The sequence below is a fragment of the Ammodytes marinus genome (assembly GCF_949987685.1).
Source record: "Ammodytes marinus genome assembly, chromosome: 7".
NCBI lineage: Eukaryota > Metazoa > Chordata > Actinopteri > Uranoscopiformes > Ammodytidae > Ammodytes > Ammodytes marinus.
The window spans coordinates 19096522-19109055 of NC_137211.1; the positions used below are offsets into that span (position 1 = coordinate 19096522).

The 12534-nt window shown below is 38.5% G+C and overlaps 1 protein-coding gene across 1 annotated transcript; it reads right to left on the bottom strand.

Annotated features, from left to right (window-relative positions):
- Positions 1-622: 622 nt before the first annotated feature.
- Positions 623-2333, bottom strand: spmip11 (sperm microtubule inner protein 11; the record flags this gene model as incomplete). Its single annotated transcript, XM_080030718.1, has 4 exons — positions 623-671; positions 774-897; positions 1413-1589; positions 2243-2333. 4 exons carry the CDS (start codon positions 2331-2333, stop codon positions 623-625), a joined length of 441 nt encoding a protein of 146 aa, XP_079886844.1.
- Between the last annotated feature and the right edge of the window lie 10201 nt (positions 2334-12534).

The window sequence follows — 12534 nt, forward strand, 5'->3', positions numbered from 1 at the left end:
TTATATATGAATGCACTGCAGTAATTAGTTTTTAATTATTTGGAAAAATTAGACTTTTGCTTGTTTAACACTAAAAGTATTGCCTTACGTGTTTTGTGTACAGTGTTTTGTCTTACACCTTCAGACTCCCTCTACAAAACATGAGCTAAAAAGGATTTGGTAGCAATGACACAAGCTAACATTATTTTAAGAAAACATTTAACAGAAGAACATCAGTGAAGGAATCCAAAAAGAAGCATGAACATTGTCAAAGTGTGGATCAGCTATCAGTTTAATGTCAAACATTCACACAATCTAGCTTGTGAGGACTGTGAATTTCAAGAGTGAGGACAAGTGTGGTCATTTTGGCCAGGCCTCACTTTGGAACAGACCTTCAAAGCGCTGTTTGTGGGTTAAAACATGGTCCAGTTTGGGATAAGGTTAAGGGTGCAGTTTGTGTAAGGGTTGGGGTAGGGCATTTAGATGCGATGGTTAGGGCTAAAGTGTGAGGTAGGGTTAGGGTTAGGGGGATAGGGTCATGCATTATGTCATTGAGAGTCCTCAAAAAAGATAGAAGCACAAACATGTGTATGTATGTGTGTTTGTGTGTTTTTAATAGCTGAAGAAGAAAGAACGGGGGCTGTCAGTACAGGATGAACTGCCGGTCTGTCACTGACATTTCATTAACAAACCTGTAAAAGCAACAGGTTGATTACACTCCCAAAATATTATAGAGATAATATGTCAAAAAAGAAAAAGAAATATCAGATTTGTCATTTGTAAATGTTACCTACCTTGTCATTTCACTGTTCTTTCGGGGAAACCGTTTGACTCGGGTCCATGGTTCTGGACTCTGGGACACCATCCACCCGTACTGCTGGCTGTCCGTTAGGGGCATGGTGTACAGCTGTTTAGGGGCTGGAGAAGATAGGAGACAGAGACCAATCTTTATTTCATTTTTTCTCAGTTTAAACCTGCAGTGTGTAGAATTTTGTGTTTTATTTCCAAGCAGATATTGTAGAAAGTAATTATAATAGCCATAAGTACATTTAATTTAGTGCATAATAGCTGAACATTTTTTTTTTTATTATTATTTTTTCCCTTAGAAAGGGTCTCATATATGTCCATATTTCAGCATATTTTGGACCAAGGCCTAGTGCCGCCATCTTGAAAGTGTCATAGTTGGAATGTCATCAGGTGCATTGTTTAAAATTTAGAATTGTTCTTGTCCTTGAAGGCCACTGTAGCTTCTGTTATTATTCGAAAGGGTTGGGGTTACCCAGGGAGCGTTGCATTCTAGAACTTTGTAGAACTTTCTTGATGATGTCATATTACACACTGCACCTTTAATGTTTTTGACTTGTCACCAGGAATACAACTTTTGATTTGGATCCAAAGGTCATCAGACTCTTAACGCCAATTTTTCTACTCACATCTGGGTGTTTGAGCCCGTTTGACCATCTCTCTGTGTCGCTCATGGCTCCCATGATGTATGTCAGTGCTGTAGGGAAGAGGCTGATTTTTAAAGTTGCATGTGTCCAGACATCTGAGGGGTTCCTGGTGTTCTTGAATAGATGTAGGCAGTCCTTCTTTGTTATTAACCCCAACATCTGTAAGAGTATATGGGCTGATCATTATTTTGCTTACATTAAACTTAAAACTAACTCTAAACTCTTTACTTACATTTTTAAGATCAAACTATTAGCCTAGTCAGGAAAATAATCATTGGTTTCAGACCTAATGAGAATGTAATCTAAACAAATATTAACGTTACACATTATAACCTATAGGTAAAATCTTAGTGGGATGTAAAATCTTCCTCATTGAAAAAAAAACAAGTTGCTAGCTCAGAGCAGCCAATTATATTTTATTTACCCTGCTCTTGACTTTACCCTATCACTTGTTAATAGACAGACAGACAGACACAGAGATAGATAGATAGATAGATAGATAGATAGATAGATAGATAGATAGATAGATAGATAGATAGATAGATAGATAGATAGATAGATAGATAGATAGATAGATAGATAGGCCTAGATAGATAGATAGATAGATAGATAGATAGATAGATAGATAGATAGATAGATAGATAGATAGATAGATAGATAGATAGATAGATAGATATGCCAAGAATAGATAGATACACTACTTTATTGATAGCTTGGATACATTCATTGTTATTTTTGTCAGAGCTATCAGCTGGCTCTTTGATCCTTGCTGACAAATGCCAGCTAAATTATTAAAGTCCAGCTTCTCTTACCCTGTATTTTGGGCGGTCCTCTAGGATTAACGATCATTTTTTCGCCTATTGGGTTTTGATAACCCAAGTGTGTTAAACCGAAAAAAGCCATAGTCTGGCAATGTTAGCCTCCACCTCGATAACCAAGCCTGAAAACGGGAGACACGGAGAGACTGTCTGTAAATAAATCACAACTTTTGGTTTAGGCGTAACCATGGTAACAAGCCCCGGCCACGCTAGCTGTCTCGCGAGGGAAAACATGGCTATGAAATTTGTAAGCATGCATTGTAAATGTTCATAGCCTATACTATGTAGGCCTACTAGTGGAGTGGCTAGAGCTTATTTTCGTCAGAATCTTTCGGTTGATGATAGCCTACAAGTGAAAATTGTCAAGATCCGTCTCCATGGGTCACTTGACAAAAAAAATTGTCCGAGACATTTGAAATTGTGAATTTGAAAATTTCTAATAGAAATGTAGCCTAGGCTATTGGGTTTTTTCAATAAACATGTTTTGACCAATGGAGACTGCTCATGCCCATTTTCACGCTTGTAGGCTATCACACATCGAAAGACTGTAGCACTTATCTGCTCCACTAGCCTGTTGTGTCACAGACTATAGTGGATAGCCTACTTATGGTGAAAGACGACAGAGAAGAATATGTAGCATAAACGTGGCTACTTTAATAGCAGGCGTACAGCAACAATGAACATGTCTGTTTCTCTTACAGACTGGCTTCTTCTGGCAACTCATGGTTACACAGTTAGGCTACATATAGGCTAATCTATCGCGCCCCCTACAGGCATAACCGGATATAACATGTTTTCCATTCAAACACCACAGCTCCTCCCCTGTAGCTTTAAACTGAACATTTTCTTTTTCTTTTGTACCCTTCTTCTGAACAAGAATTATTCTAGGACAAAAAATACCAAAACAAATAAATGTACACACAAGGTGTGTACATTCCCACAACTTCCCTGTGTACAAATAATAGTGCATTTCTATAACATGAGACTTTTCTTTTAAAAGTCTCTTTATTTTTACAAGTCCAAACGCTGAGGAGGGAGCACATTCCTTTTAGGGCGCTCCGTGCATCCTGAACTTGAAGTGTTTTCGCGAGCTCGTTCAGTCTCCATTGAGCTCTGGTGGTGCTCATGCATCTGCTCACAGACAGCAGGAACAGTGTCAATGTCACTCATGTCATCTCCAGGATCAATGTGGTAATCCCAGTTTCCTTTATAGTCTTTTCTGGAATGCCATTCTTTTTCTTTGCATCCAGCATCTGATTTACATGTCTTTTTACACATGTCCCATTTACAGACACCAAGTAAGTTACAGGACCCAAAACATCAGTTATTACACCATCTAACCACTTCTCTCCTCCCCTGTAGTTTTTAACAAGCACAGCCTGACCCATAGAGAAAGATCTGACTTTCTTCTTCATCTCTGACTGTTTTGGAAAACTACCTGTCTGGAATGATGGAGACACTTCTGGTTTCACTACAGAAAGTCTAGTACGGACCTGTCTTTTAAGAAACAGCTCTGCTGATGTTTTTTTAGTTGTTGTATGTGGCATGTTCCTGTAGCCGTACAAGAAGTTAGCGATACAATGCTGCAACGTCATGCCACCCACTGCTCTGTTCTTGGCTAAAGACCTTTTCAAGTTTTAGACTAGTCTTTCAGCCAATCCGTTTGAGGCTGGATGATAAGCTGGAGTTTTAATGTGCTTAACAGCATTCATTTTAAGGAATGTCTCAAATTCACCTGACGTAAATTGAGGTCCATTATCTGACACCACCTCTTTTGGTAAACCGTATGCTGCAAAAAGGTTTCGTAATGCTTCAATAGTTTTGCTGGATGTAGTGGTTTGCAATAAGTCGATCTTTTTGTAGATTCATAGCCTACCTCCTCTTATAAGTCGAAGTACAAATCAATGAATGGTTCACAATCACATCCCTAGTAAAATATTAATTTTACTCTTAGATTCGAAGGTTTTACTGATTATTTATTTTGTGTGGCTTTTTAGTTGTAGGCTATGTTTGAGGAGCACAATTGGGAGTTTTGTTTATGTAATGTTGAAAGAATTGGCTGAATTTTCATTTTGGTGCATCCCTATGGTCTTTAATAACCGTGATTACAATATCAATCAAAATAATCGTGATTATAATTTTTGCCATAATCGAGCAGCCCTACGTTAAAGGCAGACTGTCTAAATAAGACACTCTGAATACTGGGTTTGGTCTGGGAAAATTGTCGTTGGTTATTGGTAGTCTGGATAATGCATCCGCATTTCCATGATCTTCAGATCGTTTGTACTGTATCTCATAGGTATATGCAGCTAAAATCAAGGACCATCTCTGCATCCTAGCTGCAGCTAAGGGAGGTACCCCTGTTTTTGGACCTTTTTTTTTTACCTTTATTTATACAGGTATATCCCATTGAGTCCGAAAACTCTTTTGCAAGGGAGACCTGTTCCCATTTACACACCGATAGCAGGCTAACTATCGACATTCACACGAGGCAAGGTGGGTGAAGTGTCTTGCCCAAGGACACAACAACTATGACACAGGTGGCAGGGCAGGGATCGAACCTCCAACCCTTTGATCATCAGCTGTCCCGCTCTACCACCTGAGCCACAGTCACCCCCTAAGATCTTCAGTAATGGCTTGTGGTCCGTTACCAGTGTAAACTTACGACCATACAAGTATTCATGAAATTTCACTACTCCAAAAACCAAGCCAAGTGCTTCTTTTTCTATCTGTGAATAGTTTTTCTCGGCACTGGTAAGCATCCGAGACGCAAAAGCTACTGGTTTTTCACTGCCGTCCGGCATTTTGTGTGAGATCACTGCACCTACCCCTACTGGTGTAGTATGAGTGGCAGGTCTGGGTTGTAATGAACAAGGACTCTGTTAGACATCAGCTGTTTTTTAGCTCCCTCAAATGCCTTCTGGCGTCCACTCCCACTTTACATCTTTCTGCAGTAACCCTGTCATAGGTGCTATTATGGTAGAAAGGTTTGGAATGAACTTTCCATAATAACTCAGCAGTGATAAGAAAGACTTAAGCTCAGTGGTATTGTGGGAACGGCTGCCTTAGCAGTAGCTTCAAATTTTTCTTGCATTGGGTGAATTCCCTCTGCATCAATGACATGTCCCAAATATGACACACTGTGCTGAAAGAAGGGTAGGCACATTTATTTTTGTTAACCCTGAGGTTGTGTTTTTTTTAGTATTTTCAGCACTTCTTCCAGGTTTTTCTTGTGTGTTTCTGAATCCTGGCCTGTGATCAAAATGTCATCTAAATAACAGATAACACCATCTATGCCCTGCAGAACTTGATCCATTATTTTTTGGAATATTGCAGGTGCACTGGCCACACCATAGGGCAGCCTGTTTACTCGGTACAGCCCTTTATGTGTGTTTATGGTCAAGTACTGTTTAGAACTCTCTTCTAGCTCTACTTGTTGGTATGCTTGTGATAAATCCAGCTTTGTGAATCCTTCACCTCCTGATAGTTTTGTGAACAAATCCTGCGGTTTTGGTATGGGGTAGTGATCTACTTCAAGCCAGGGGTTAATAGACACTTTATGTCCCCACAGATTCTCACTGTTTGATCTACTTTAGGGATATTTACAGTGGGTGCAGCACATTCACTGAAATGAACAGGTGTAATAACCCCATCGGGCTCCATTTTGTTTAACTGGGCTTCGACTGCGTCCCTTATTAGTGCATAAGGCACAGATCGTGGTTTGCAAAACCTTGGAATGGCCCGTGCAATGACATGATGTTTAGCTCTCATCCCTGTCACCTTGCCTAGAGTGGGCTGAAACACTTCTGAGTACCTGTTACAAAGGTCCTCAAAACTCTCAGGTGCTACTCTGTTTACAGAGGACTAATCTAGTTTTAGCTTTTTGATCCAGTCCCTCCCCAACAAAGCTGGACCATTACCTTTGACCACAAGTAGGTTGAGTGTGCAAATGTTACCATTACACTTTACCTTAACAGAAATACTCCCTCTCACGCTAAGTGAGTGTTTACTGTAGGTTCTTAGCACACAATTTGTAGGCATTAGCTTGTTGCTCTGAAATGACAGACACGGCTGTTCCTGTGTCTACTTCCATTTTTAACCGTTTTTCATTTACCCTTACATACACATAATAAGGTTTTTCAATCCCTGTATCACATTCAGAAACAGTGTTGACACCTTTAGACCCTATTGAAAACCGTTCAATGTCTCTGACGTTACCTGCCCGCCGTGCCCGGTACTCTGTGTCAAAGCCTGAGGCTGCTTTAGTCAGTCTCTGATGTCCCGGCTTTCCGGTGCTCTGGCTTCTCAGCCGGTGCGCTGCGCTCTCTCTGCGGTGAAACGGCGATGTCCTCAGGCTGACCGTCGGCGTCAGGCATGGACATATGAAGAACAGTTAGAATCCTGACAGCTAGCTTGAAAACCACATATTCCAGAACTTATGTCGGACTAGTAACATAATCATGGGGTTTGGTCAATTAAGCAATTTTTTTTTCTAAACACTTGAAAGTAACTGATCAAAAACAACATATAATTCATAATGTTTTAATTAACATTCAAATGACAGATAGAACCAGTTAGATTAAAACACAGTCTGGGGGGTCATAACACAGGACCCTTAGAGCCAGCTATTGTCTGGGGTTCAGAGCAAAGGACAGTCAGAACCAGCTAGAACAGCCTGGGACTCAGAACACTAGACTCATCTTTTGAGTCTTTGATTTATATTTTTCTTCATTTGTTTGATTGGGATCATTCATTGAATAAAGACATAGCCTATTATTTAGTCTATTGATGTTAAAGGTCCTCTCCCCCACATATATACCCTGCCAAACCATGCCCTGACACCCCTTCAACCATTCAACCCCCACCTCTGGCCCGCATTGTCTCTATTCAAACTAGTCTCCTTGCTACCTTAAATATAATGGATTCGTTAAAAGAGGGCACAGACACTGTCTCACTTAACCCCACAGCAATTGTCTCACTTTACCCCACCGCCACAATTTGAGAAAAAACTACCTCTCTTAGCAATTCAGGCTAATATTCAGTTAGCATCATCACATGGTTTCATATGTTGGATGTAGCCTATGATAGAAGTTTTTCTACCTGAATTAATTTGTTTTGGCACAACAGTTGATTAAGTTGAAAGCAAGAAAATTTACTTTGACATGCAAAACAAATATTTTTGTGAAAAAAACATCCTATCATTCATGGTCAAGGGGAAATAAGAGGGGCTTGAAAACATAATGCGCACATGACCAAAAATGTGTTCCGTTGCCTAGATACAGGGGGTGTCTCACATTACCCAATGTCTCACATTTCCTCATTCTCCCCTATATTCTGAAGGTTATTACAGAAGGATTTGTTCATTGTCTGATTTACGAGACATTTTCTTCTTCAAATCATGATGACAATGCATTTTTAAGACCTGTATACCTACATATAATTTTTTGATTTATCAAATGAAAAAAGGCTGTTTTCCAAATCTGTTCGGTTTGGACATTAACATGTTGTAAAAATGCAATAAAGATTTTAACTTTGTGAGAAATTGTGTGATAATTTTGATTTGATAGTGGTTAGATAGACATAGTTTGATAGTTTCTTTTCAATAGGCCTACTCTGAACCAAAAAAGCTCAACTTCTAAAGCCCTTACATGAACTAAACTTTCAATAATTATTCCTAGCACTATTCTGAAGGTTATTACAGAAGGATTTTCATCACATGTCGTTCATTGTCTGATTTATGAGACATTTTCTTCTTCAAATCATGATGACAATGCATTTTTAAGACCTGTACATAGTATTTTTTGATTTATAAAATGAAAAAAGGCTTTATTCCAAATGTGTTCTGTTTGGACACTAATATGTTGTAAAAATGCAATAAAGATTTTAACTATGCATGGCTTTATCCAACATCTAGATTTTTGTTTTTTTAAAGAATGTGTGCATAATTAGTGAAATATGCCACATTGCATGTTTATTAAAAAATAAATTAAAAATAAACTTCAAGACTAAAATAATTGTTTTAATGTCTGTAATCAACTGGCAAAGTTTCATGATGATCTATTAGTTAAACATTTTCAATTCTACCCCTGCCTTACACCGTGGCTACGAATTGCCATTTCCACCCCATTTCAATCCTTTGAACCAAACATCTCAACTTCTAAAGCCCTTACATGAACTAAACTTTCAATAATTATTCCTAGCACTATTCTGAAGGTTATTACAGAAGGATTTTCATCATATGTCGTTCATTGTCTGATTTATGAGACATTTTCTTCTTCAAATCATGATGACAATGCATTTTTAAGACTTATACATAGTCTTTTTTATTTATAAAATGAAAAAAAGCTGTAATCCAAATGTGTTCTGTTTGGACACTAATATGTTGTAAAAATGCAATAAAGATTTTAACTATGCATGGCTTTATCCAACATCTAGATTTTTGTTTTTTAAAGAATGTGTGCATAATTAGTGAAATATGCCACATTGCATGTATCTATATTAAAAAATAAAAATAAAAAATGTACTTCAAGACAAAAAAATCATTGTTTTAATGTCTGTAATCAACTGGCAAAGTTTCATGATGATATATAAGTTAAACATTTTCAATTTTACCCCCGCCTTACACCGTGGCTTCGAATTGCCATGTCCACCCCATAGCTTTCCAGTAGGTTGTTGACTAGGTTGTCCAGCCAGGTTGTGATCCTTGAAGGTCCTAGATATCATTTCTGGTGAGCAACCTTTTACAACATTCCATGAATGTTTAAAAAAAAGAAGGAGGTTTTGCCCCCTGGTTACTAGGCTATTATTTTTTATATTCTTATTTGTTTTCCTATTTTCTATACACACTACATGTATGTGCGTTTGTGGTTATGTCTTCACAAACTGATAACTAAAAAGTTAAAAAAAAACACATTTGTTAAATAAGTCTTTTACAGCTTTTATAAAAAGGTCAGTGGTGGAGGAAATATTAAGATATACTCCTGTGAGTCAAAGAAGCAAGTTTAAACAAGAAATCAATTAGGTCCAAGCTCTTGTCAGAGCAGTATTTTCCCTCTGCATGCTTATGTTATATTTTGCCATTGACTCACTCTTCCAATAAAGAGTCGGTTCATTACGCCTAGGCTACAACAACACTAAGGCCTACTTGCTTAGGCCTACTACAAAGCATTGCAAAAACCATCACAGCGACATGTGGTGGGTGTCAGAGGTGAGGGTCAGATGACCCCCTGCTTTCTACCTTGCTTTTACACTATAGGGGAAGGTGGGGTGATTTGTGCATTTTGGAAGTTGCAAAACCCCTTGTTTCTAGAAAACCGTGGAAGAAATTGGAAATGTGACCACATATTTAAGAAGAGACATCCATTTGACTCATCCTGTAAAGAAGGGAGACACAAGGAATAAGATATAAGCACATTTAAGCTAAAAAAACTGTGTTTTGCCTTTCAAAGTAAAATTTCCATGATCAAGGTTTTTTGATTATTGTGTCTGAACAATTATAGACACGTTTGAAAACATTTGACACATGTTTTAGTGCTTTGGTATGCTACACTTTGAGTCTATATAGTTAGCACAATGTCAACCCTAAATTGCTGCATCATGCCTATTATCCAAAATTCTGGGGATGGGGTGATTTGTGCGCAAGGGCCTGGGTGAGTTATAAGTAAGTAAGTAAGTAAAATGTATTTATAAAAGCACATTTATGACAGTTTGCACTGTCCAAAGTGCTGTACATAGTGCATTCAGTAGGTAAACAATGAAGGTAAAATAACAATAACCAAAATAAAAGACGTAAAGCCCATACATCCACATAAACACAGATAGTAGTGCAGAGGTAAGTAAGTAGTGCAGAGGTTAATGGGGAGGAAACACCAGGGTGTACATATGGGTTTTGAGCCTTGATTTAAAGGCAGAAATGTAGGGGGAATCACATTTGTCAGGTGGCAGTTGGTTCCACAAGCACGGAGCAACTAGTGCAAAGTACATTTCTGAGAGTTGTGCCAGTGGCATGGCTGTATACGCTGGTCACCAAAAGAAAGTGATTGTCTACAGTAGCTCAGAAGAGAGTGACATCTCAATTCCACTTAACGACACCACTGATGAGAGTTCAGATGGCCAGAAAGATGATGATGGTGACTTTGTCATTGTGACACAATGACGCACAAATCACCCCACTACGTGGGGTGATTTGTGCGACAAGACAACTTTTTTTCCGAAAGCTATATTTCTTAAACAGTTTATTCCAGATCCAAAGTTTTTATTGCCAGGGATGCACAACATCCTGAAATATATGTACATATTTGAGTTGGAGACATAACTGTCAAGGCCTCACTTTAAAATCACTTTGAGTAAAAAGTTGCACAAATCACCCCACCTTCCCCTATATAGACTAGCTTATGCCTCGCCTCCAGTTGCCAGGTGCAAATGTTAAACCCGTTTGTGTCAAACCAAATAAGAAACTAAAGACGATTTACATGGGTTTGTTTGGGGTTGCCTGGTTATTCATCCAGTTTAGCCTTGATTACATCTCCCCTGCACCATGATCTGGGAAAAAGAAACAGTGCCATAGCATGAGTAGCCTATGTGTATTCTCTCAGGAGAGTTACCAGTTACCTTTAGACAGAAAGTAGCCAGGTGAACTGGTTCCAAGCCTTTGTGCTGAGCTTAGCCAACCAGCTGCTCCAGCTTCATGTTTACCATATGTGAGAGAGGTCTTGATTATTTCTCTTTAACTTGGTTAGAGACTAAATAAAGGAATTAAATCAGCTATGGTCGCTGATGATGACTGATTTGTGTCAGACTTCTTATAACTCCTTATTTTGCCTGTGCACTGTTTTCTTTATCTAAATCTTATTATGAGTACATGAGGGTTGAGTTCTGGGGAGCTGAAATTTGGAAATGTCCTTCCGGGAGATGTTTTCGATATGCTTAACAAAGGGTGAACAGGTTGAGTCTTATATTGTGCTTTGTTTCCTCGCTGCTGCAAGTCTGGCAGTTTGGAGGTCAGCTGGAACTTGTTCAGCTGTATCACACATTTTACGCAAACAAAGGCACCTCTGTCATCACCCGGAACTTACTACACCTTTCTACAGTCTGGATTGTTGATGGGCCTTCTAAAAAAAGGCTGCTTCCATTTCAAAATAAGTTTGTTTAATTAACAGTATGTTATCAAACCCAGTAAGTACCTACGTATATGCCTTATTGATATTGCTGTCACACTTCAACATATGTTGCTTTTACTGAACGTCATGAAATCTTCATGCATAAAACATTAATGATTCAGTTTCACATTCATTTGTTTGACATAAATGATTATTTATTAATTTCTTAACTCTGAAAAAACAAGAAAAGATCGAGTTCATGACAGATCATAATCTTTCATTTTATCCGGACCTTTAGACAAAAGTAAAATTGTATGGCTATCCACAGTATTGTATTAAGGTGAACATTGTGATTGTTGCGATAATCTTAAAAAAAAAACTTGTAGTATTTTGAGCACATATGCCAGCTGGAGGTATGGCTCAGCACCTGCATTTTGTTGTATGCAACCCCTAAAAAAGCTCTGGTGTCTCTTCAACTCTGTTATCTGAAGGGAAAGGAAGTTAGTGACCCCAGAGCAAGTTTAGGCCTATATCTTCACACAGACAACGTGCATTTCTACATCAACACAATGCAAGGAAACACTACACAATACTCTCACTTCTGCATTCTTGTCACTCTTCCTCCAAGTTTGGTTAACATTTTCTTAATCTAAACACGGAACAGGTGATATTTTACAGGTCCTTGTTGCTTTAAGACAAAGCACCTTCGGAAATGGTCATTGGGCGAGTGTTTGAAAGCAGGAGGAAACTTGATGTGGTTTTCCTGTTACTCCAGTTTTGGATTCAAATATGTTTCTATGATAGGTTCAGATTTTTCTCAAGTCCCCATACAAGCATGCCTCTATGTAGGCCTGGCCTACATTCAACAATTTACCAGTCTCTGTAAATGTCCCTTTGTTCTACTGCAATGTCTTCATTTTGTGTACAAAAATGATTTTTAACGTTCAGCCAAAACTAATATGAGTTCTTGGCAGCGTGATTTTACCAATCCAAATGACACCTAGCACACAACAAAAAAAAACAATCCTTGGCCTTTATTATCCCTCTGGTGAAACTCTGAAAGGAAACGTTGTCTGTCTGAACACAATGACATTTTGTTGAAAATACCATCCTAATTTGGTTGATTTATTTCTGAGGGCCCACATAGCTGCTGCTGAACTTTTAAGAGAGCAAGGACTGTGGATTCTG